The sequence below is a fragment of the Anarrhichthys ocellatus genome, unplaced genomic scaffold (assembly GCF_004355925.1).
Source record: "Anarrhichthys ocellatus isolate YVR2014 unplaced genomic scaffold, GSC_Weel_1.0 scaffold20, whole genome shotgun sequence".
Classification (NCBI taxonomy): Eukaryota; Metazoa; Chordata; class Actinopteri; order Perciformes; family Anarhichadidae; genus Anarrhichthys; species Anarrhichthys ocellatus.
Window position 1 is genome coordinate 5,217,112 of NW_022280050.1, and position 25,909 is coordinate 5,243,020.

General features: G+C 42.9%; 2 protein-coding genes across 8 annotated transcripts in view; one reads left to right on the forward strand and one right to left on the reverse strand.

Annotated features, from left to right (window-relative positions):
- The window catches only part of tanc1b (tetratricopeptide repeat, ankyrin repeat and coiled-coil containing 1b), an 87,840-nt gene extending 71,717 nt beyond the window's left edge, over positions 1–16,123 (forward strand). For 4 of the 7 annotated variants that reach the window (XM_031858575.1, XM_031858577.1, XM_031858578.1 and 1 more), the window contains 14 exons: positions 415–523; positions 766–888; positions 3,524–3,760; positions 3,946–4,131; positions 4,869–4,947; positions 9,137–9,270; positions 9,562–9,685; positions 9,838–10,013; positions 10,177–10,309; positions 10,981–11,010; positions 11,135–11,226; positions 11,669–11,815; positions 13,147–13,247; positions 13,355–16,123. In XM_031858575.1, the coding sequence (XP_031714435.1) occupies positions 415–523; positions 766–888; positions 3,524–3,760; positions 3,946–4,131; positions 4,869–4,947; positions 9,137–9,270; positions 9,562–9,685; positions 9,838–10,013; positions 10,177–10,309; positions 10,981–11,010; positions 11,135–11,226; positions 11,669–11,815; positions 13,147–13,247; positions 13,355–15,002 (3,319 nt within the window). In that variant the 3' untranslated portion in view covers positions 15,003–16,123. Of the gene's footprint in view, positions 1–414; positions 524–765; positions 889–3,523; positions 3,761–3,945; positions 4,132–4,868; positions 4,948–9,136; positions 9,271–9,561; positions 9,686–9,837; positions 10,014–10,176; positions 10,310–10,980; positions 11,024–11,134; positions 11,227–11,668; positions 11,816–13,146; positions 13,252–13,354 lie in introns of those variants that run through there. The other 3 variants (XM_031858576.1, XR_004213122.1, XM_031858581.1) reach the window with 3 other exon arrangements.
- The window catches only part of LOC116389679 (WD repeat, SAM and U-box domain-containing protein 1), a 13,703-nt gene continuing 3,913 nt past the window's right edge, over positions 16,120–25,909 (reverse strand). The window contains exons 5-12 of the mRNA XM_031858582.1: positions 25,523–25,616; positions 25,021–25,054; positions 24,818–24,858; positions 24,334–24,440; positions 23,730–23,759; positions 20,574–20,750; positions 17,111–17,245; positions 16,120–17,035 (exon numbers count right to left, since the gene is read on the reverse strand). Of these exons, the coding sequence (XP_031714442.1) occupies positions 16,884–17,035; positions 17,111–17,245; positions 20,574–20,750; positions 23,730–23,759; positions 24,334–24,440; positions 24,818–24,858; positions 25,021–25,054; positions 25,523–25,616 (770 nt within the window). The 3' untranslated portion in view covers positions 16,120–16,883. The remainder of the gene's footprint in view (positions 17,036–17,110; positions 17,246–20,573; positions 20,751–23,729; positions 23,760–24,333; positions 24,441–24,817; positions 24,859–25,020; positions 25,055–25,522; positions 25,617–25,909) is intronic.

Sequence of the window (25,909 nt, forward strand, 5' to 3'; positions counted from 1 at the left end):
CAGATCAAAGTGATCTGCATTCATGCATGTCCTTTTAATGAAGTTCGGCATTCATTAATGGCAGAGTGTCTGAGTGGAGATTGAAAGGAGAACCCCGGGGTTTTACACTCTTCCCCCATCCTTCATGGGGGTATTCTGAATTCATACCTAACTCACTCGTTAAGGTGCTCTTCACGACCAAAATGAATGAGCAGTTTCATGTTGACGTGGGGCAGATGAACACCGATGCATCAGTAGATTTACATATTGCAAAAAAAAAAATGGCATCCAAAGTTTATGCTGAAGCAAAAGACCAGATGAGACTATATTATGAGCAACAGGAAAACGTAGGTCTCCTGGTGTTCTGCTGTCCTTCTGTTTGTTACCTATTCTTTGTATATAGCTGAGTGTCGTCTCTGTTGTTTCCTCGTCCAGGACTGGTCATGCTCTTATGGCTTTCATGCTTTCCCGCCAAGAGGGGAAACTTAATCGTCAGCAGACGATGGAGCTGGGACACCACATCCTCAAAGCACACATCTTCAAGGTACAGCTAAGGAAGCCCATACATGCTCTCTGCATTCATCCACAATCCAGCCCTTCTGGGAAGTGTTCACTCTCTGTTTACTTACTCATGTTTGAGTGTAGTTCACCAGAGGATACGCCACGAGATGAGAAGAGGAACACTTGTTCACCTCAAGTCCATTGACTTTATGTATGCGTGTTTAAATCCTTGTGTATTCATATATGCAGTGGTGTGTGTTTGTGTGTGTTTATGTGTGTGTGCAGGGCCTGAGTAAGAGAACGGGTGTGTCATCCAGTGTGCTGCAGGCTTTGTGGATCAGCTGCAGTGCCGACGGCCTTTCTGCAGCCTTGGCCTCCCTGAGGAATCTCTACACACCCAACGTCAAGGTAAAGGTGTTCTCCAGCTCCGCTCCAGCTCCTGTGTGTCAGTTAGACCTGAAACAATCAGCCCAGCAGCCGATTAGATGACGAAACATCAGCTGGTTCCATCTTCTCAATACTTTACCGGGTGTTTAAGCAATTTGTGGACATCACTCTGGAATCCGGTATTTACTTTAATTTTGATAATTATTTGATTTTTGGTAATAGTTAATTGATTGATTCATCAAAAAGTCCAGAATGATGTCCCTAAAACTCTCAAATCAAACCGATGATTAGTATACATGGTTTTATTAGTGACATCTGAAGAACTTAAATGTCCTCCCTGAACGCTCTTGCAATTCCACAGATGGCAATTAAGTTGTGAATTATTATAAATGTCACGCTCTGTTCTTTACACATACTTATGGGGATGAACGTGAGCTCAGAACAGATTAACTTTTCAAGCTGCCGTAAAAAGCAGTACAAGGATGCTCATCGGCCCAGACCGATTCCTCCCGTTTCTTACCATTAGCTTGATCCATGGCCATCTCTCGTCCCTAAGGCTGAAATTAAAAACCATTAACTGGCAGGCAAAGGTGTAGATTAATATAAAAATAATTAGAGTCAGGCTGATTGTAAAAAAATATAAAAGCCTAATTTTTCTTCTTGAAGCATTTGCTATTTTCCTCACATTTCCCATTTTCTCATAACATTTCACAATAATTCGCATTTGTCTCACATTACCCTCTTTTGGCATTTCTTGTCCTTCTGACAATATGTCCCATTTGTACTTATGTGATAATGATAAGAACGTGTCTCACTATGTTCAGGACAATGATTGATGTAGGGTGTGTGTGGCTAATGTAAGCAATGAGTAGACTAGAGCAAGTGAAAAGAGTGCGTCGGTGTTACGTTAGTTAATTCTAAGTGTTTGGATTCCAACTGATTATTTGGACCCAAGAAGACAAGAAAAGAAGGCAGATGCATTCAGTTTGCATCTTTGGCCAAATGTAAAATAATTGATATCTTGTAGCTTAATAATATTTCAAGTAGTTGCTTGTTTCACACGGTGATTAGCCATTCATGTGTCAGATATTTCCCGGGCATTCTTATTCTCATAACAGCTACACAGAAAATTGAAAATGTTTGCAGGAAATTTGGAAAGTTGATGAAATGTGCACCAGGATGAAGAAAATAGGAAACTTGAGGAGTCAGCAAAGGATGAGGGTCAGAGAATAATTCAAGAATAAGCTTTGTTTTACTGTGAATATAAACTTTAGTATTTAACTTTTGTATTTATTCAGATATTCAGTGTCACTTTTGACTCCTCGCATGGTTTGTTGCTTTTGGAGCCCTTCCAGTTATGTTTTGAGAGGGGGGGGGGGGCATTGGCCTTTCCTAGATTATGTCACAATGATGTATTCTGCCTTGAAGCTGAATTATTTCACATATTATAGTATTTCAGTGATATTCCATCACTCGTTGTCATCCTCAATGTCCATTTGCGAGTTATTGTGTGTAAGCAGAACATCACTCAAAGAGACATTTACAGACTCCCCTCGTTCTGTCCTCTGGGGAAAAAAACACAAAATTTGTGTTAATTCATTCCACATCGGACATCCAACGAAAAATCTGCAGTTTCATTTCCTTTTGTCGGAGAGTCATTTGGCTCCGTGGTTCTGTTTGACTAAGCATTCATTATTGATTTCCTCATCGAGGACGAGAATAACTCACTTAATAATTGCATTCAGTAGAATGTGACCACTTCATTTGGTGCCTGACCTTTGCTTGGAGAAAAATAGCTGAAGCTAAAGCAATAAACACGTTTGCACTGACATTAGGTGGAGAGCATCTAATGTTTTGTAAGAGCCTGAGCTCTAGGTTCTGATGCTGTTTAAATTAGTCCTTGTACCTGCTGTTCACAAATTCTTAGAAAATGGTTTACGCCTCACATGCACATCCAACAAACTCATGCGACATTATTTTAAAGTCAGTCAAGAAGTTCTGTTATCCCTTTGATTGATATCGTGAATAGTGTGGAATTTATGTTTTACCTACCTTTTGAAGGTACTTCAGGGACATTAGAGGAGGAATCATGAGTGCATAAGGATTCACGTGATCCTTCACATATATCCTTCATAAATGTTTTAATGTAATGATTTTGTCATCCTGATTTTCCATGTTGCATTTTTGCTATTTTGGTCTATTCTTTACACACATCTATTGCACGTCTGTCCGTCCTGGAGGAGGGATCCCTCATCTGTTGCTCTTTGAAGTTTCTTCCATTTTTTCCCTTTTTTAAAAGGACAGAGGGTGTTGTATGCTCTACTCACTGTAAAGCCCCTTAAGGCAAACTTTTGATTTCTGATATGTGGCTGGATGCAGTAAATCAAATTGCCTTTGACTTGACATGGTTAAATACAGCCAGGTGATTTTACTTTGAAATCACAGCATTACAGAATGTTGTCTTATGTTTCCTCCTTTTTGCAATTACATTCTTCTTCAGCTCAGTTAAAAGGAAACATTAAAAGACCTTTTACATCAGAGGGCTTATAAATGAGGAACTGTTTTCAGATAATACACAAGTGCACAAGTGGTAACACTTTGATAACATTGTTCCAACACCAGCTGTCTGTGTTTTGCGTTTCATTTGCACAATCAGGTGAGCCGTCTGCTGATGCTTGGTGGTGCGAACGTGAATTACCGCACAGAGGTCCTGAACAACGCGCCGGTGCTTTGCGTCCAGTGCCACCTCGGTCACCAGGAAATTGCCTTCCTGCTGCTGGAGTTTGGCGCCAGCGTTGACGTGGTGTCTGAAAATGGCATGAACCCCCTCTGCTTCTCAGCCGCTGCAGGACACTTAGGACTAGTCATGCTGCTCTGCAAGAGGGGAGGCCAGGTGAGGAGCCCTTTTATGAATAAAGATGCGTTAGAAATATCGAAACTGAACTGTTTTCAGGCTAAAGTCGTGTCTTTCTGCACAGACTTATCTCAGCCGCATTGCTGCGGTACATAACTCAAAAGCTATTCCAACATACAGTACATTTATCCCTGGTACAACTAACCATGTTTTATTCCCACCAGGTTGATCATGTAGATAAGAGTGGCCAGTGTGCTCTGGTCCACGCTGCTCTCCGAGGACACCCAGAGATTATCCAGTACCTGCTGGAGGTAGAATGGAGTGCTGAGGGGCAGCAGCAGGATTGTGCCCTGAAGAACAAAGCTCTGCAGCAGGCTTTGATAGCGGCGTCCAGCATGGGACACACACAGGTCTGATTCTCACACACACACACATGCACATGTTTTACCTCCAGCACCCTCGTCACGTACAGTAAAAACAATGAATGGACCTGAGGATATGTTAGAGAATCTTTAATTACTACAAAAAGAGATATATTTGAAAGAAGAAACGTAAGAGCCACAAAACGCATACAAAACACAACATTTTCGAAAATGCACACCACGTTTAATACTTACTTTACAGCAGCACCGCTATCCTTCCCTGTGGGTTTTCACAACAACCTTCCACAAAATATTCCAGAAAGCAGAGGTAGCTACAGAGACAATCTGACTACATCTTGTTCTCAGTGAAGAAGACTTGAGCCGTGTATGTCTGAAGGCAGGATTCAGGGATCGCATGCCCAGGTGTGATGCAGGCTTAAGGTTTATTTTGGCTTCCTCATTAGTCGGAATGGGATCCTGAGGCCCGGCTCAGAAATAACAGAACTGGGCCAAGCTAAGCTGTCAACCCACATGTAGAAGGAGACCCCGTTAAAGTCAAAGTATTAATCAGATTGGACTCAGCTCACATAACCCCCCTGCAGTGGTTCAGGGACGAGCGGCCCTCTAGTCTGCTGTGATTAATTTATAAGACTTTTCTCAGCCAGCGGTATCCCATTGGTTGCCATTCTTCAACGAAATTAGCATGTTGTATCACCTCTTGAAGATTTATTTGATATCTTATGCTGAAACAGTATGCCATTAATCCAAGTTTCTTTTTTTGGCAGGTTGTGAGAGGCTTGCTGGCATTGAATAATGAGCATGCTGTGCAAATTGATAGCCATGACACTCTGTGGGGAGAGACAGGTATGTTTTCATCCATCTTTTTGCATTAGGTGGCTCCCTTGTATCATCACCTGCTGTTTTAACATTCCAGACCTCGCTGCTGTTATTGCATGCTGCAGTGGAGGGTCGTGCATCTCTCTCCTCTTCTGCAAAGTAGTGCTTCTCTGTTTGATGTGGAGGTCGCTCATCCCAAATGTGTATGCATTTTTACGGCCGTTTCAAGTTTTCCTGGGCTTTCTGGTAAAAGCCTGACTTATTGTGGCTCATGTGGGTTTCTACTTTGAGTCAACACAGCATTTCCTTTGAACAAAGATTTCCCAACATGCTGCTGGACTTCAGCTCCAGTATCCCTTGGGGGCTCTATGTTAAGATATTGCCAACAGTTTGGACATTTTGAAGTTACTCCGCCAGATGTTGTATATATTGAAGACCACGTTTAGGTAGAAACATTTACGAATTACATATTGTTTATATTCCACTTAGATTTAGTTGTTGACATTAGTGGAACCTTTTTTTCCTCTCTGGTTAGTTTGTGCTGCTGCCTGATTAATGTTGAGTTTAAAACCTAAAAATATTTCTTAGAAATGGGCTGTGATATATTATCTAAGACACATGCAGGCTTAGAGCTGCAATATTTGTCGTGACTTTTTGAAGTATTGGACACATTTAAAATGTTTGCCTCTCATCTTCGATGTGAGCTTTTGCTTTGAGACTCAAGCAATCCAAGCTATAAATGTTCATATCGTACCCCTTCTCGTTTAGCGTTTGATGCTTTTTTTTTGTACACAATCACAATCATACCAGAATAGATTGTTACAAAAGGAGAATTTTAATAATAGTCTCTTTATGTCTGTGTCAGTTTAAAGCCAGCAGGATTTATTAGCAAAAAGTTTGGTGCCACAGGAATGTAGGTCAGCCTGTTAGCGGAGAGGCTGTCCACACTGTGGTTAACTGGTGCTTGTGTCCTGCTAAATGACTGCAGGACTTCAGACCTTATTACAGTCCTGGGACGAAGAGTCGTCCCCCTGAAATATTCCTCGGTGGGGGGGGTGGGGGGTAAAAAAAACCCTGCATTTTCTGCAGACGTATAATGAACATTTAGTGGTGTATTACAGGTAGAGATGCAGCTTTGTAGAGGAGATCACTAAAGACGGGGAAAATGACTGTGCCCATGACTGTTTGCTGGATGCAAATAACAGATATGAGCAGCACTATATTAAATCTCGGTTTCACTTCAAATCCCTTTTCTACCATTCAGCGTGCAAATTTAATAACCCGACCTGGTAACAGTCTGCGCTCTGATGCAGAGAATGCTAAAACCGACAAAGTCCCTGCAATATCCCCTCTGAAACCGCCCATTCATCGCTGTCTCCAAAACAACTCTCCGATAACAACCCGTCTCTGGGAAGATGTATTTCATATTTAAAATTCAATGGAATATTACATCTCTATGCAAATAGACCCACTGTCTGCTGTGTTTAAAATGGAGGCAGATTGAATTGCACATCTGTGGAATCTCCATCTTTTAAAATCCCCTCTTAGGATGTAAAACTCTTTATTATGCAAAGAATAATTTACCTGCAAAGAATCATTGAGGTGAAAACACAGCAGGAGGATTGTCTCAAGGCAAAGGTCAACAAGTCCTTGTGTTGCAGGAGAGTAATCTTTTGTAAATCGTGGATCACTTTATGATCATTATGTTGTTTCTGTCCCCTGTAATGTACGATGGGTATAGACCGTCCTCTGTCATTTTAATAAGCATCTTAAAAAAACGAATATATGTATTTCTTTTATTTGAGATAGGATCCCAATTTTCTTTGGAATTGAGCATTCATTTGGTGGACAGTGCTCGTCTTTGTTGAGTTTGTATGCTCGTGCTGATCTCGCGTTCTTTCGAGGGGTCTTAAGCTAGTGGAGAAAACGGCGCTCTGCTCTTAACACTGTAGTCAGAATGGCTTAAATACAGGGGACACATTCTAAATATATTTAAAATGCACTCCAGGTCTTTTCATCCACTGCTGTATTATTTCATGTGTACAAAGAGCGCAAGTGTCTCTACTGTACAACAAGAGCACAGCATGAGCTAACCCAGGCAGCTATTTGTGGGTCTGCTCAGGTGCCTGGGGAAAAGATGCTCTTTATTCTCGCATCAAGTGACAAACACCTGCATTTTACCATGAGCGCTGAAGCCAACCCTGTGTTAACAGATGAAAAGATACATTTCTCACAGGCTATATTTATCGGCGTTTTGAAGAAAAGATTCTTCCTCCAAACAGGAAGTTGATGCATAAATCAATGCTCCTAAATAAATAGATAATCTAACTTTGCCTTCATGAGCCTGCGGGAAATTTAGCTCCTTTTCTCGTCACTGATTTCTTTCTTTCAATGTGGAGCGGTCGAATGTAAACGAAAACTTTTCAGATAATAGAATATTTACATTTGGTTTACAGAGGGGGAGGCAAAGAATGCTTGTGTGCTCGGCATAAATGCATTTCTTATGTAGAAGTCTCCAGGCAAAGGCAACGAAAATCAATGTTTCACTGTTGCCTTTTTATAAGTTGCCTGTAACCTTTTGTAATAGACATTTGGTCCATAATCGAATCATACTTAATTATTTATGAGTTTAGAAACTAAACTACTGATAAAGTATGACATTAGCAAGTCCAGAATGAAAAAATCCTCCTCTAACTCTGGTTACATTTCTTTATTTAGAGCCTTTAATCAGTGTTGGTAAAACAGCTCCATGTTGTTTAATGGATCTGCAACCTCTTCGTTGTTGTTTATGTCTTGGCTTTCTCCAGCCTAGTAGTGGAGTGGTGGTGGATAAGGACATTATTATGTGTTTACTTTGTAAATCTGTTTTATCAGATGGTGATTCAGAGTCTCCTCCTGAGGACACTGTCAAGGCGGCTTTGAAGGTGGTCTACCCGAGTAGGAAGAGCAGAGTTGAGACAAGGCTGATGAATAGCTTACAACACACGTGATAAGATAAAATAAGGCAAGATTAGACAGGAAGTGGCAAGTCAAACTGAAACAATAAATGACCAAATGTGGAAAAGGGAGCTCCTTCTCTGAAGAGTAGGGATGCTGAGATGCTCCATCAATAAAAAGTGTTAATACCATCTTAACATGAAGATATGGGAACGTATGGAATACTTCTGAGAATACACGGTGTGATGTAAAAACAGGCGTCACTTTTAACGTCAACAACTGCACAGCTGCTGAGAGTTTGTTCAGTGTAACCCAGGGTGCTGCTGATGTTGCTCTCTGGAGCCCCAACGCAGCCTAAATTTAGCTTCTCAGAATCATCGTTCTTCACCGAGCTGCGTGTGAGGATCTCCATCTCTGGAGCAGATGGAGGGGTGGGGTTGTTTGGCTCTCATGACTGTTCATCCAGATGGATGATGTCAGTCAGATATGGAGGCTCGGCGGCACCTCAACTCTCTCCGAGGTGAATATGAGAGCAGAGCTGTTTTGCGATTCTTATGGCGGATCTCACTCTATTTTCACAACCAGCGCTCATTTAAGACCGGCCCATCTGCTGCCGTACGCCAGCAGCAGCCGATTAACTGCGAGCGTTGAACATTTCAAGAATCTGTCTTTGATTTCTTCACAGAACCCGAATACAAAGCACACATTTTCTTCTTTTTCTTAGAAATGAATCAGACACAGTTAAATCCACTTAATCGTCTTCTGAAAAAGATACAACATATAAATAAGAACGTGTGTTTAGCACAAGTGTTTGACTTTGTTTTCTAATGTTTGTCTGCTGATGCGTAAAATGAGTGGATTCTCGTCTCTCTCTGTACAAGGCCCGGGGAGCTCGCGGGCAGAATTTTAATAAGTTTAATAAGCGTAACGTAATTGTCTGTTTTTAAACTCAATTAGCACCAAGCATTAGCCGCCTTTTCTCTGCTCGTCTTTGAAGAACAGGAGGGATTCTGGGATTGCGAACAAGTATTGAGAGCCAAGTCTTTCCTTTTCCACACACTTGGGTTACTAAAGACCCTTGATGCTGCTCGTGCACAGAATAAGTGTCTGTGTACTGTACATGTTGTCATTTTCACTGTATCCTCTCTGGCTTAGCGTTAAGTGTGAGGCTTTACATTCCACTCCTATCTCACCACTGTGCTGTATCCTTACCTTAAGTTGCTCCTCTGTACAGATCTAAATAAAGATTTTAACAGCTCCTCCTTCGTTCTCTCTTTAGCCTTGACGGCAGCAGCCGGCCGGGGGAAGATGGAGGTCTGCAGCTTCCTGTTGGAGCAGGGGGCGGTGGTGCAGCAGGTCAACCGGCGGGGGGTGTCTCCTCTATTCTGCGCCGTCAGACAGGGACACTGGCAGGTGAGACGCGCCGAGTTGCTCTTTTGCGTCAGACAAACTATCCCTCTGTGTCCACAGCAAACACACTGCCTCAAACCACAATTACACCTCACCATTGTCTTCTTCTAAGGAACCGTGTGTGCTGTTGTATTGTTGCATAGGTCGACTTTTATGTCCCGCCCTTAGAGCTATCGCTGGTCTAATTGTTACCTGACACACGGTCATGTGTCCTTGCTGAAACAAACTGATTAGAGTGATCTCTGTGCACCTGGATGTGTTTGATGCCTGGTCACTGACCGACTTGTTTCCTAGATTGCAGAGCTGCTGTTGCAGCACGGTGCTGATATTAACATCAGCGACAAGCAGGGCAGGACCCTACTCATGGTGGCGGCCTGCGAGGGTCACCTGAGCACCGTAGAGTTTCTGCTTTCTAAAGGTGAGCTACAACATCAGCGCCACAGAGCATCCACCGCTAATACCGTCATTCACCGGGAAATGACCAGGCAGTGAACACGTATTGGCTGGCTGTATTAAATTAGCGGAATGTGAGAATATGAAGTATTTAATGCCCTTTGTTTTGTTTCAAAGGTGCATCTTTGACTTCGATGGACAAGGAGGGACTGACCCCCCTGAGCTGGGCATGTTTAAAAGGACACAAGAACGTAGTGCAGTTTTTGGTGGAGAAAGGTGCGGTCATCGACCACACAGACAAGAATGGACGGACTCCGCTGGACCTTGCTGCCTTCTATGGAGATGCAGAGATTGTAAGTGGAAATAGTTTAAAACGCCCCAAAACACCACACACCATACTTCATTTAGCCTTAACTGAGAGCGTCTCTTGGCCATTATTGGAAACATACCGTTCTGCGTTAGGCCAGCTCATGACTGTCAACACCGAGTTTTTTAACTGTTGGTGCTCTCGTGTAGGTCCAGTATCTGGTGGAGAGAGGAGCAGTGATAGAGCATGTAGACTACAGTGGGATGAGGCCTCTGGACAGAGCCATAGGCTGTCGGAACACGTCGGTGGTGGTGACTCTGCTGAAGAAAGGGGCCAAGCTGGGTAAGCACAAAAGCTTTTCTTTCCCCTCTATGTCCAGGTGTGAAACCTACTGGTGCTGGTGCAGATACTCTGTGCTGTCAGTTCATTCGTTCACCACTTAGTCAGCTGCTACTCCTGTGGTCGATAGAAAGTGTCTTTGGTTTGCGAATTTTTTTCACGTATCAACAAACACAGAGTCAAGTTCGTTTCTGTCTGCTCGGTATCTCACGGTGCTAAGAATGAGATCAGATTTAATTTTCGTGGAATGTTCTGGAGAAACCCTGTTTCCATTCCTGATTTTCACTCGCTGTTCAGCATGTGTGTGTGTGTGTGCTCACTTTTACTCGTGTCTGTGTGTGTCATTCCGCTTCTCCCTCATGCTCTGCTTGGCTAATTTAAGAATGTGACTTATCACCTGAATGACATTCATAGAGCTATCTGGGTCTGCGGCTTATCTCAGAAAAAAAAAAAAAAAAAAAAAGTCATGTGTAGAACCCTTTCATTTTCTTTCTGCACAGTTTAAAACTCTGCATGCATTCACTGCTGAAAATGCAAAGGCCATTTCAAGTTGATTGACACATAATTATATATGGTCACACTTCCTTTCACTACCAATGACTTCTCTTGCATGACCTCTTTTCTCTCCGCTCTCTCCCTCCTAACTCTATCTTAACCGCCTTCAATAAACTAAGGCTACAGAACGTCACCTTACGATCGATCAGGTACAATCTTTAGGTAACTTTACCTTGTACCAATTTCCAGAGAATACAGTGACCTCCTGTTGGCACCAGTAACAACAACATGACCCGCCTCTCTTCTTCTCTCTTTCCCCTCTTGCATCCACAGGGAACGCAGCTTGGGCCATGGCTACTTCCAAGCCTGACATCCTGATCATCCTCCTTCAGAAGCTGATGGAGGAGGGAAACCTACTCTACAAGGTAAATCAAATACTTTCCAAAGCACTTTTCTGTCTCAATGAAAGGTTTCATGTTCCTGATCTACCCAGCTGTACTGAGTTATTATTAGGTGATTTCATTGAAGTGATAACCATCCTTTTGTCTAGCTCAGTTAAATGCAGAAAATGAATAGATGTGTATGTTCCGCACCACTTAACAAAAGGAGCCATGATCGATGCCGAACATTTAGCAGATCGAGCTTGTGGGAGAAAGGATAAACTTGTCAGGTGTGTGTGTGTGTGTGTGTGTGTGTGTGTGTGTGTGTGTGTGTGTGATTGATGAGAAGGGACGGCTCAAGCCGGAGAACAGCTTTGCAGGAGTATCTGGCGGATACCTCTGCCCTGCTTCTCTCCTCTCCCCCCACGTTCTCCTTCTGGTTCTGTCCTCTTCTTCACTGCATGTTTGCCCTCCATGTGTCCTCCAGAAAGGGAAGATGAAGGAGGCGGCCCAGAGGTACCAGTACGCCCTGAGGAAGTTTCCTAGAGAAGGCTTTGGCGACGACCTGAAGGCATTTAAAGACCTGAGGGTCTCTCTGTACCTCAATCTCTCCCGCTGTCGCAGAAAAACCAATGTAAGCCTCTCAAGTGACACTCCACTTTTGTCTTTGTTCCTCAGCCAGTGCTGCTATTTTTAGCTCGATCCTTTAATGACTGTTTATACAAGGCGTTTCACTCACCAGTTTTATTTGTAAGTGAGTAATGAGTATCATGGGGGCATCAATATATTAATATTTGCTGAAGAATACACGTTTTTCTGTAATTAAAGTTGTTTTATTAACTATTTGAATACATGCAAACGTAATGGCTAAAGTAGAACTCTGAAAAATAAGTAAGAGAAGAGACCACATCTCATCAGACAAGTGAAAAGAAAAATCTAACAATAGTTATTAGTCCTGGTAATTAGAGCTTCAAAAGGGGCAATGTCTGTCATCAATTTTAAACATTCAGCAAGACCATTTTTTTTGTCTAGCTCTTCAAATGGCAGAGAACGATCCTTGAAGCAGCAATAGTCTGCCAGTGCGAGTCCAAAAGTTACACCTGGTGGTAGAAGAGTCCAGTCTCCTAATAAGCACAGCTGGGGAGATTCTGCCAGTGGCCTCTGCAACCGCGCTGATACTTAACTTGTTTCCAGAAAAAGAATCGAAGGAACATTCTCACATAAAGGGGAAAAAAAGTCCTTCTTTCACTTTTACACTTCCAGCAATGGTTGTCAACCATTAGTCCTATCAAAAGTCTAAATTTTTCTGAGAAGTATTTGTTTTGCAATGTTTTAGGCAAAGATAAATCGGTGACTAAGCCTCCAGCTTGTGGAATGAGTTGAGCATGTGTGGGCAGGGGAAGCTCGTTAGTGTTCAGATGGTAACAGGGAGGAAGCTACAAGCCCAGTGGGCAGTGGACTCAAATCTCCTCAAATCTTTTCGATTCCTGCATGTGCCGGCCTGTCTGCTCACTCGGCCAGAGTTTCTGTGCTGAGAAGAGATTTCACAGATTGATGAATTCATAACTATTGCAGGAGGACTGGACATTTTTTTAAAAATGACTGAAGCAAACATGAGGATTTCTAAGCTGTTTCTGCATAATTGTTTCTACAGAAACGCTCTTCTTAAAAGTTTGTTTACACAAGTCTTCGTCTAGTCTTCGTTTAGTTACAAATGTAGCAGGAAGACGTTTGTAGCAAACCACGAGGCCGTCTGTTGTGTGTTTCTAGAGTAACAGCACCCGGGGTGCCTGGAGATGTAGCATGGGTCAAATGCTGTCGTTACTTAGTTTGAAAGCAATAAATAAAATGAGCAACAAAGACGAAACGTGTGCGCTGTGTATTCTAGAATCTTTATTTCTGTGATTGAAATCGAGCTTGAATATCATTTGGCTCACTGATTTATTGATTCTGCTCCTCTTGTAGGATTTTGGGATGGCTGAGGAGTTTGCAACGAAAGCGCTGGAGCTGAAACACAAATCCTATGAGGCCTACTACGCCCGAGCGAGAGCTAAAAGAAGCAGCAGGTAAACTACTGAGCTCCAGAACAGCTCCTGTGGTCGTTATTAGTGGTGAATTATGTTGTCTGGATCCGATAACAATGTTTCTCTTCATTCTTTCTCCGATCCCACAGGCAGTTTACAGCGGCCCTGGCTGACCTGCATGAAGCAGCCAAGCTGTGCCCCAATAACCGGGAAATCCGTCGTTTGCTGGCTCGAGTAGAAGACGAGTGTAAACAGATGCAGCGCGCTCAGACTAAAGGAGTCGCTGGGGCTGCAGCTGCTTCAAGCCAGGCGTCTGGAGGCCACGAGTCGGACCAGGAGCAAGATGAAGGACAGGAGGACCCTTCAGAGCATAGCCTTGCCAGGAGCATGGAAGGACAAAGAGACATCCTGGAGGAGGAGGAGGAGGAGGAGGAGCCAGAGGCCTCGCTGCACGACAGAACAACTGAAGCCTGCTGGTCACAGAACAGTTATTCCCACAACAGAGTCGTACCCCCTGAGCCAGCTGTCAGCAACAGTTTGGGACATCAGAGTCTGAGCCCCAGCTCACCCCCAGGCCCCAGCAGGCTTCCCCCCCACCGGTACCCTCGAGAGCACCGGGAGGCGCTGGCCCAGCAGGGCCTGGTCCTGCAGCCAACCAAGCAAGCCCAGATAGTCAAGACCAACCAGCATATGAGCTCAATGCAGGTCGGGGGAGGAGCCGCGGGGGGCCGCGTGGCAGGGGCCAGATCTCAGTACGCTCCCTCCAGTCCCTTACCGAGCCGACACATGTCCAGCATGCTGAAGCCGGGCCCAGGCATCGACATCAGCCCTCTGCCACCCCCAGCTGACGAGCCTGTGTACGGGAACCGCGTGTCGCTGGCGGCCGCCTCCGCCTCTGCCTCCACGGGTCACAGCTGTGAAAACGAGAGCCTTCATTCCTCCCAGGTTTCCTACTCATCCTGCAGCAAGGGGCAAGACCGGTTGTCTGTCCACTCTGCGTCCTCCCTGGATGGTTTGGCCTGCTCTGGTCCCGGACCTCAGGGGAACCACACTGACCCAGGAAAGGAAGGGATGTGTGGTGCAATGGGATCCCAGGGAGGCGGCAGCAGCGGCAGCATGCGCGTGTCCAGTTCCACCAGTAGCCTGGCGTCCAGCAGCAGTCTGTCGGACAGCGGCAAGCTGGGCCCCGATGTCCGCACCAAGATCTCTGACAAAACGAAGCACAGCCAACAGGCCGGTTCTGCACCGGAGTACAAACCCAGACCCTTCATGGGCATAATTGACAAGACGGCACGCTTCCTCCAACTTCAACAGCAGCAGCAGATTCAACAGCAGCAGCAGATTCAACAGCAGCAGCAAATTCAACAGCAGCAGCAGATTCAACAGCAGCACCACGGTTTGCAAAGTTACCCGAGTCTGCAGTCCGCGGGCCGCAGCTGGCTGAACCACTCGTCTGACGGTCTAGTGTGTCACAACATGTCAGCAATGGGGCTGCTGCCCGTCGACTGTGAGCTGCCGTACGCCAAAACAGTGAGCACTTACCAGGAGCAGCACAAACCTCCGCCACCTCAGGGTGCTATGGCGATGAGTAGCTTACAAAACGGCATGCACGCCAAGGAATTCACGGAGAAGTTCTGCCAAGCCGCCAACTGTTACAAAGAGTCCAAGCCAGCGATGGCGATGCCGCACTCGTTCATGGACAGCAAACCCAAGCAGCCTGGCCTCGCCCGAGATAATCCCGCCATACACGGAGCTTCAATGAAACCAAAGCGATCATTTATAGAGTCGAATGTGTAGAGATGTTTGTTTTATCTTTCATACAGTCCACAGCGCACACAAACAAGCAAAGATCTCAAGCGAGGAGTTGTTTCATTTCTTTTTAACCAACCCCAAACCCAATAGTCTCTCTTTTAAAGCCTTGCATGAAGTGCAGTCTGCAAGCCGTTTGTTTTCCTGTGTGAATACACGGACTGCAGGCAGTGTACTGAATGCTCCAGATTTCTTTTTTCTCCTCCCGACCTGTCGCTTGTGGCTGTCAGCTTCTGTTACATGACAACATGTCGGCCGTCATTCAGCCAAGCTGGAGACATTGCACTGAAGGAAGTATTTGGACATGTAGTGTACAGTCCTCATCAACGCAACGGTGACAGTGAGCACTTTATACACACTTAGGCCGCTCAAGTGCTTAAACAACATATTCAGTTGCAGCATAATGTTATTAAAGAAACAGTTTAGGGAGAGTGAAATGGGGTTTGAACTGTGTTCATTACGTCCATGGTGCTGAGAGAAGAGTCCTCAGTGAAGGTGTAAGAACAGGCATTCCTGTGTTTTACGAAGGATGTTATAGATCCTCTTGTGTATATTATATAAATATGTATTTTTTCCTTCTTTTCTGTGAAGATCTATGTTAAGTGTATTGACAAATTGAGACTTGTGTATTTTGAGTTTTATGCACAATGTTGTTAAAGGTTCTAAAAAAAAACCCCATTTGTTAAATGTGTTTGTACATTATATAATCACCATTAACATTGAATTGAAATCCTTTCTGTATCGGCTTGTTGTTGCTGTCTAGTTTAATTTATTTACAGCGCCAATGGCTTCGTTAATTGTAAAAGCAATATATTTTATATAGTTATTTTTGCACAGCTAATAAGACATTTAATGATTCTCGATACCGTTGAGTTTAAGTGTACGCTACAATTGCAGTTTGTATCACAGTTAAAAACAAATCTATAAAAACAGAAAAGGTTTTGGGGTGCAGCGCCATCAGCTCTATTTTAATATGTACGTTAAATGCAATTGTTGCCATGTTTTCAGTATTGTGAGCTTTATTAGCTGTGATCACATACTGTCATAGAACATTACTGCCATAGCCACCATGGGAGAGAGAAATAAAGACCCACTGAGGAAAAAACAAACAGCTCTACTGACTTTTATTCCAACACACAAGTCTGCCCAAGGTAAGAGGACTTAATGATTATCATGAGCCTAAAGAGGGTAATCATTGTGCAGCCGTGTGGTTGCTGCCAAAAAGGATCAATAAAGCGGGGCTAAGATTTGCTCAACAGCGGCCTCTGTGGCCACAAACGGGAACTACAGGACAACGGCACATGCATTTCTGTGTTTGCTTTTTGTATTTCCATTTGGGATAAACTGTGAAATGCTAAAATGTAGTGCAAGAGCAGCAAGAGTAGAGAAGGGTCATGGTCAACAAAGTGACTCAGCAATAGCTATGTAAAGTTTAGCTAACATTAGCCACCGCTTGATGGTCATATCAGACCTACAGTAACTCTACAACTAGAGTGTATTAATCAGATTGAGGTTTTTCTTTATTGTTCCTGAATTGAACTTTTCATTTGTAGGAGACAGAACAGCACAAGTGACCATTCCTTATAGGATAATGGAAGAACTACAACATGAGCTAACAGTAGCACAAGTAGAGAACAGTCATACGCTACTCTGAGTGTATTGAACAGTGGTGCGTTTAGTTTATTGTGAATTCAACTAGTATTTAAGAAATGTCTTTTTTCTAATTCAGTTACATCGTGTTGCTTCAAGTAATGGTATCAAATATTAGTAATTACTTCATGATAATAAGAGCACTTATCAGATGAGCAGCTCCAGTATAATGATAAAGTACCTGTTTAGTTGGCAAACAAGCTAAAAATGAGCTGCTGTCTACTGGCTCGACTTCCATCGTGTTATCGCCATCTTCAGAGATCTGTTGGGGGTCAGGAGCGTGGTCTGTAGGAGCAGGTTTGTCATGGGGCTGGTTTTGTTTTTGCCCCTGATCCAGCTCTCGATGGATGCTCGCTCATAGGAATACCCGTCTGTGGAGTAGACGCACAGTGTGACACCTTATACACACAGACACTGGACAGGTTTTTCAGCATTTGTTGTCTAACCTGCAGCAATGACTGGATCCTTCATCAGCTCTCTGGTGATCGGACACAGAAACTCGTCTGGGTCATCTGAACCACTCTGCTCTGCCTTCAAGGCCTCGGTTTTCCTCAGAAGACGACCGCGGAGGCCCACGGACTCTGAGAAACCAACACGCTGTTTAGTAAAACTGGTAAATTACATCACTTGCAGTGCTTACTGATGCAAAGATTATTTGCATTCATTTATGATCAAAGACTGAGTATTTTACATAAACCAGCTAAAATCTAATGTTACTGTTAATCCACGAAGATGCATCAGTGCTTTCTCTGTTGAACAGAATGAGTGACGGGCACTCGACAGACTGACTTTGTCCTCTCTCTGGCCTCTAAGATAAATCAAAGGCAGGAATAAATCTGGACCTCGGCTGAATCAATCTGTGCCCAGACACGGACAGCCAGACATGTTTACTGTGTGATGATTGCCTCACAACTCAGGCGAGGTGTCTCCCCCTGAGGAGTTTGTGTGGGTTGTAGTTTAAAAGTTCACATTTATCATTATTCTACTCCAGAATAAAGATATTAATAAAGAGCCAAAAGAGGAAGAGAAAAATACTCTGTACACAGCTGCATGTCTCTGCCCACTGACAGGACCCTTTGAGTTTGTCGTCGGCTGCAAATTTCCCCACCTGATACAATGGAGGGAGGACTTTTACAGCCATAGTGTTTAGGGATGTGCCCATGCATATAGTGGCAGAGATACAGTGAATGTGAGCAGCTGCAGTAAAAAATAAACTCTGACCAGCTTTATAAAATCCTGAAGAGATTGTGTCTCATATGTTGTTTTTACACACAAATTACATTTTTTCAGACCGCTTAACAATTATGTTGAGCCAAGAAATATTCTGGGAATCTGTCTAGTGACTGGAGAATCCCTCCTATCGCACTAATTCCATCCATTTCCCCGTCTATATTTCATTCTAGTTCTATGATACTTGTAATATTGCAAGGTGTAGTTTCAAACTGCAAGTAGTACTGACAGGTAGTGTGAGGAGTGTATTATATGTATGTGTATGTATTGAGGTTCGTCATTGGTTCACGTGTGCTGAGGATGCTCAATTTCCAAACCTAGAACCAGATGGTTTATTATGTCAAGAATGCCAGAACAATAGGGATGATTTTTGGAAGACGTGATAAAACTACAGTATGGCTTAAAGTTGCAACTGATGACGATGAGTGCTTTTAACCATTATGGAAGAGACTTCTGGATAGATTTAGTTTTGTTTAAGAATAATAGAGTGTGTCTATTAGTTTGAATTTAAAAAGTTTTTTGAACATTTGTGTCGTTAAAATATAACCCCAGCATGTCAGGATGTAGAGAGGCACTATGTTCTGAAGAGATTTGATCCTTGAAAATATCAGCCTCAAACAAAGCGCAGAGACTTTCGCAATCAGATCAGATTGTTCTCTTACTGCAGCAAATGACACGTTCTGAGTCCGTCTTAATTCTGCACTCATTCATAGAGCACACAATAGAGATGGGAGGGAGGAAAGCATTCAGGTACACAGGACAAAGACTTCATGCGATGAACTCGGTGCCTTGAAAACCCTGCATTAAGGTTTAAAGTGAAACGGCAGATGCAGCAGCTTGCTGTCACAATCACAAATACTTTGAATCCTACGGGAAAAGGGATGTTGCTCAATCAAAATGCCTTCTCCCGATGACACACGTTGAACCTATTAAGTCCCTCAATTCATCCCATGAATTACTCTTGAATAGTAAAATGGCACTTAACAGCTCTATAAGGTTTAGGATTTCCATAAGTTCCCACATATTTCATGAGGACTGAAGCCATTAGTACTATACGGTCCACTTTACATTTAGATTGATAATTTGATGAGACGCTACAATAAAACTGCAGAATGAGGCTGTCTCCACAGAGATACACTGAATTATATCCAAGAGGAAGTTCAGATTCATGAATATTTCATTAAGTAAAGTGAGCTTGAATCTAATTTTCTGTGTGTCTATGCGCGCACACCCATCTTACACAAACAGCATGCATGGAAAATGATAGTTGTTGGTTGCACAGCACGAAAAGGACAGGAAGTGTGTCAGTGTGCTGTTTCCTCTGTCCTTATTCTTTGGTAATGATGAGAGCTGTCCTCCATACTAAACACATGGAAAAGAGATGCTCAGTCCATAGGACACGCTTTGCATAACTCAGCAGCATGCAAGGGAAGTCGGCATTACTGTTGTTTTTTTACTGTGTCTATTAAAGCAAACGCAACAATAGCCAGAAGGGCGTTTATACTGCGATTAAGGGTGGGATGCTGATAGTCACATGATTACAGTCGGCACAGAGTACCCGTAATCAGAGTAAAGGCGGCTTTTCTGTGCTTTATGGCATTCATGCAGTCAGTGTGTCAACTGGCAGTGCTGAAATACTTACTAGAAAGCACACACACCAAGGAGACAAAATACAAGGTTAACAATCATCAAAATGTGTTATTTCAACGGAAAATAATTAGGTTTTAATCTGCAGTGAGGATGTGTGCACTTTTATCATATTCTTGAGCAGGTGTGCTTTCTACAGAGGACTGTGTGTGACCATGTAATGTGGAAAATAAGGTGAGAGATCAAAACAGTCATTTGTTTTTTTTCATATTTCACTTATAGTTTATGATTTCTGCAGTCTGGATTCATAAGATGTGCATGTATAAACTAATTATTAGCAATAATATTTTTTTTGTAAAACACTTTGTATACGCCGTTTAAAGTGTTTAAACCAAATCATAGATTGGTTGATTATGATATGGTTTATGAAATACTCAATAATGGTTGAATTAATGACACAGGTGCAATAAATGGAGTGCATAATGATGTCACAGGTGTGAAATCCACCTGAAATACTTCTAAAACTTGCGGATTAACATATATTTCATTTGTTGATGTATAAAAAATGGAGGTGTAAAAATCCTAACCCTGTAAGAAACCGGATAAAATAATAAGCAAAAACAATGACGCTCGTTAGCATTAACATTGTTAGCTACTGTACTATGCTGCTCTAACATTGCTGTCCACAGCTGCAGTTTGTACAGTGACTTTCCACACTGAGACCTTGGACGACCCTGGAGAGACTAATCTTATTTTCAGAGAGATTATCATTGTTTGTGACGTAAAGGTCATCCCGTGGGGTACTGTCCTCACAGCGTGATTTGTGATTGTATAAGCAGATAGAATCGTTGCAGCTCCATGTCCCTAAATCAGATTGTTTGGGGAAGAGTTGTGAGGGGGAAAAAATAAATCTATAAAAAAAAAATAGAAGAAACGGCTTATATCATGCTATCCAATTGAAGCGTGTCAGGTTTTAGGATCAAACGGTAAATCCCCACAAAAACACTGCGTCCGAGGGTCCCTGTGAGTGTGTGTGTGTGTGTTCACACTGTACACTAATATGCACGATTGTGTTTTATACTCCGTCCTCACCAATTCCCAGCTCTGCTGCTGTTTCCTTGTTGAGCTGGCTGAGCTCTGCTCCGTCGATGTTGTTGTCTTTAAAGATGCTGACGAGCTCCTGCAGTCCTTCCTCACAGAGCCAAGTCTGCACATCCTCCTCCGACCAATCAGCAATCAGCAGCCTGGAGTGACCCGGCAACTTCCTTCCTGCAAAACGCACAACAGGAAGGGAGCAAGTGCCCTGCTATTATAACCCCCCGCCCTGCTATTATAACCCCCCCCCCTCCCTATCTCCTGAAACAAAACTTATCTGATGTAAACAAACAAACTTCTCTCGCACTCCACAGAAAAAGGACACGCACCCTTTTGTGCTGATATGGAAGTGACAATTACTTTTCCTGCACACAGATCCCTGACCTCGCATACAAGCATGTGATCTAGCAAAGAAAAGACAGCTAATCCCAGGGTTGTGTTACTTCAGATTGTGCCAGCATGCAGCTCATCAACCTTCACACGTCACCATGTGAGTGAGCGACCACCATTTATCATACGAGTCCCAGACAAACTGGCCTGTTGTGTGCAGGCCCCGTTAATGACACCTCGCAGCAGCCTCGCGGTCCCCATCGGCCGTCATTATCTGCGTCAAGGATAACCCTGAAGCCTGGGAAGTGCTGCTCATTACCACGCTAACCAACATGTTAGGTCGACCCCCTTCCCACCTCTTCCGACCACTGCTAGCCAAGACAATTCATAATCGATGCATGTTTTCCTCCCAAAAAAGATTGTGTTTTCGATAACCCCCCCAGGACATGCCTGCGCCTGAGAACGAGTGAGGTTTTTGCAATTGAGAAAAAGGACACTCCTCATTCAAAATGTGACACGTCCCGTCTCCTTTATGTAGGATAAAGGTCAGGATTTATTTTTGGATACTACTGTAAATATGCTAACATGCTGATGTTTAGCAGGCAATCTTCACCATCATGTTTACCATCTTATTTTAACAGGTAAGCATGCTAGCATTATCACTAAAGACATAGTACCGTGCTGTTTTCCCTTTTTTGGCTAGAGTAAAACTTTTCAAACATAACTCATGCCCCATGCACTGTTACACTGAGTGGAAACGTCCACTTATTGGGTCTGCATGACAGAGAGCAGAGTAACACCACCTCCTCTCTGCAGCCCTGGAGTGTGGAGTCTCCCAGTCTAGGAGGCTGAGTCATGGAATCACTGTGCCAAAAGCATGAAAACCTCACAGAGCCTTACTGCAGACTGGGACTGCTCAGACCGCAGTGTTTAATTACATGGACAGATGCACACATGAGGCTCTCTTCCTCATCTATCAGTCCATTTTCTGTCGCTTATCCTGGGCCGGGTCATGGTGGCAGCAGGTTAAGCTGTATAGGTATTCCAGACATCCCCCTCTCCCTAGAAAACGTTTTCCGGCTCCTGCTGGGGGATTCCGAGGCGTTCGCAAGCCAGATGAGCTACATAATCTCTAGAGCGTGTTCTTGGTCTACACCAGGGTTTCTTCAACATCCCCATTACTCACAGGATAAGACTGGAGACGTGGAGCCTGGTCTATTTCCTTCTTATTGTCAACAAATCCAATGAAAAGACCAAAAACCAAGAGTGAACTATTTCTACTGACAAGTATTGTTTGTGCAGTTAAAGCTTGATCGTTTATTCCTCAGTGCCGTTGACCTCCATTAGTTTCCAAAAATGACATCACATTTGTACTGCAAAAATAATTCATGATAATGATATTATTGTGATATCTATGGAAAAATAATAATAAAGAAAATGCTATCAATCAAATTCATCTTTGTTTGAGTGTTTTGTCTCTTTTTCTGGCACACTAATTACACGCAAAATAACAGAGTATATGTCATAAAGGAGTCATAGTATAGTAAGTCATAAGAAAATCATAGTATAGTATGTCATAAAACATCATTAAAAACCCATAGTATAATATGTCAATAAAAGAGTCAGAGTATGTTATCAAAATTAGTCATAGTAGAGTAAGTCATACAAAAGTCAATAGAAAGTGACATTAAATCATATATAAAGTCATAGTATAGTCAGTAATAAAAAAGTCAAGAAAAAGTATAGTATAACTGTAATAGTATAGTATGTCACAAGTCATAAAACATCATTTAAAAAAGTCATAGTATAGTTTGTCATAAAAAAGTCAAAATCAATATTGCACTGTGTCATACATAAAGTCATAGTATACTGCATGCAGTCCTCAGCTAACCCTGCCCATGAACACAGGTGTTTCCAATCACGCTGGCTGATTAGACTTTTACTCAGGTTAAAGCTAGCTGGAGTCATATTAGCTTCACCAAACACTACTAAGAATGATAACTGGGGAGGTTGTCCCGCCCTAGCAGCTGCAACAATACTTACAGGAGAGTGAAGGAGTCAATCAAGCCTGGTTTGTAAAGAAGAAGTCTCATCAAACAACATGAAAACACCTGTGTGGGTGGACTATTGATGTGTGGGATTAAAATTACATTTGGGTTGTTTGTAGTCACATCTTCCACTGCACTATAATTTAGTATTCTGTTTTGTTCTATTTTAGCTTATATTCATGTGCCTTTTCATATTGTCTTATACAAAGCACTTTAATTGCCTTGTTTAGAAGGTGCTAAACCAGCATAAATAATCTAAATAATGTCATGTGTTTTGCAAGTATTTAGTCAGAGTCAACATATTGTTCTTCTAAATCCTGAGGGGAAAGAAAATGGCTGCACCAATCAGAGTCACAGTGCTAGCTAACACCGACTGTGCCCATATGTTTTCAGAAATGACTGAGCCTCTTTTGAAAATGAAACCCTTACATATTTATGATGCATTTGTAACAATTCAGCAGGAACGAATGGGCTTGGGAAGGTGTTAAGAGACGGACCAACACATTGTTGTTTTCGTCTTTTAATGGGATTTCCATGGCATTAGAAAAATATTGAATAATGCCAGCCTTATCCTTTAAAGCCAGGCAGTTGCTATTTCATTTTCTTTTTTGGATCCCCATTAGCTTCACCAAAGCACCTTCGGGTTTCTACGGGTTCACACAACCCGACGTACAGTAGCTATAGAAACATGATAAACAATGTTTTTTTTAGCTCAGAGTGCTGTGAATAGCTGAAGATTTCTCGGGGAAAAAAACAGGGTGATGCATGTATTTACCTTGGCACACGGTCTGCCTCGATTCAGTTGCTGCAGGACAACATAAAAGAGAATAACTTTAATATAAAAAGAAAGAAAGAAGATTAAAGGAAAGGGGAGAATGAGAGAGAGTAAGAGGTAGAGGCATAAAAAAAGGCAGATCTTCAGTGAGATGGAATTTGCTTTGTCAACATCAACCTGACTAATGGCAGATGGGAAGCTGCCCTGATAAAAACTTCAAGGCCTCCAGATGTCTAACGATTGCACCTTTTCATTTAGTATCCCAAATGTTTTCTTTCATGTTTGGTCTGAACTTTCTTCTTCTTTTTTTTTTTTTTTTTTTAAAGAGGATTCAGAACAGCTCTCTGAGGCTTAGTGGTACTTTGCCCTCCTGCACCAATAAACATCAATGACAATTCCTCCTCTAGACACTGCAGCCAGACAGCAATACACATGTAATAGGAGCTTCTTCTGCTGGATATCTCCCAAAACACTCTTTAGGGAGGCTTTAGCGCTCCAAATGGCTCCTGGGCTTTGAACCACTGCTAACAGTCTGTTAAAAAAAAGGAGGAGTGATTGTGCATTTGAAGGCGCCAACCTAAACAATTCCCTGTTAAGTATTTACCAGTTCCGCTGACTTCATCTCCTATCCGCCACACGTTTACGGTTCGGTCCATGGAGCCGGTTGCAATCCACGGCATGGTGGGAGACAGAGCAACAGCAGTCACGTACCTGCAGGGAGGAGGAAGAGGAGCAGAAATGTGAAGGGTGTGTATGACAGACTAAAACCTACACAGGATGAGATCGGCTTTAAAAGTCAGCTTCCATCTATACCCTTAATAAAATATAAATTATAAATCCAGTCTTAGATGGTACTGTATCTTAAATCCTTTCAAGCACTTCAAAGGGCTCTGCTGGTGTCCACCTGCGGTGCCACCTCAATGACCATCTGGAACGCAGCGCTGGAGAATATTCTATTGCATCACTGCACCCAGCGCTTCTGGGAAAAAACTAATCAGGCAAAAATCACACATTTTGATCTGAAACTGTTTTGCTGTTTGTCTGATAGCTGCATAGATTGCATAGCCGCGGGAGGTCTGATCATCTACCTGTCATGCTGTTTCAGAGTGTGGAGCAGAGTTCCCAGGTTCTGTAAACAAAGAGCAAACAAACAGGGACAGAACAGGGACGTTTGGGATCCGTGTGTTTACAGTGGTTGGGATAAATTATTTAAGAAAGTAGTTAACTGAAGCAGCAAAGCCAAACCAAAAAAAAATCTATGTTTTGTAAGTGTTTTTTGGCCTTTACTTACCGCATCATATATTGCAACACTTTTATCCACCGAACTGTTGAATAATCAGAGTAAAGTTATTTGCAAGAATCCAATCCATTTGCAGTCCAGACTAAATTCAAACAAAAACACACGTGATTCAAATGTTTAAGAGATACAAACAGAGAACACATTAACCTCGAGCGTGTTTGAACTAAAACGAGAAACAGCAGAGAGATGCAAACTGAAGTTTAAACACAACAAAATACACTCCTCCTGTGGTCTGCTGAAGAAACAGCTGGATCAGTGCTCAGCAGTGGCATCTGCCGTTTTACGGCACAGAAAGAAAAGGAGCATTTCAAACATGGACGTGGGATTAATTTAAACTTAATTCGTCCCAAATGAGCAGAATGATTTCACAGCAAATGATAAATAATAAGTCAAAATTCAGTTGGCGACACAAGAGGTGTTTATCAGAGCTGCTCACACACGTGTGAAGATGAGTCATTCATGTGTGTGTGTGGTGATGTGTTGTGTGCGTTACCCCGAAACGAGCAGCTCTCCATCAGAAGAGAAGGCACAAGAAAGAACTGGAGCCGACTGGCTGGTGAGAGTGTGCAGCAACTTCATGATACAGGCTGAGGGGGCAAACAACACACACACATATATATTTACTTAGGTCATGTTTGGGGACCTTACATTGACATACATTCATTTCCTGGAGACTTCCCTAACCCCCACTCGCCTCACCTTAACCACTGACCCCAAAATCAGCCTTTTTTACCCCCAATTAGGGATGTGGCTTTTGTCCCCAAGCCGTCCTCTGTTAACTGTTTTTTAGTTTGAAATGCATCTCCAAAGGTAATCAAAGTTGGGAACACAAAACACACACACACACACACACACACACACACACACACACACACACACA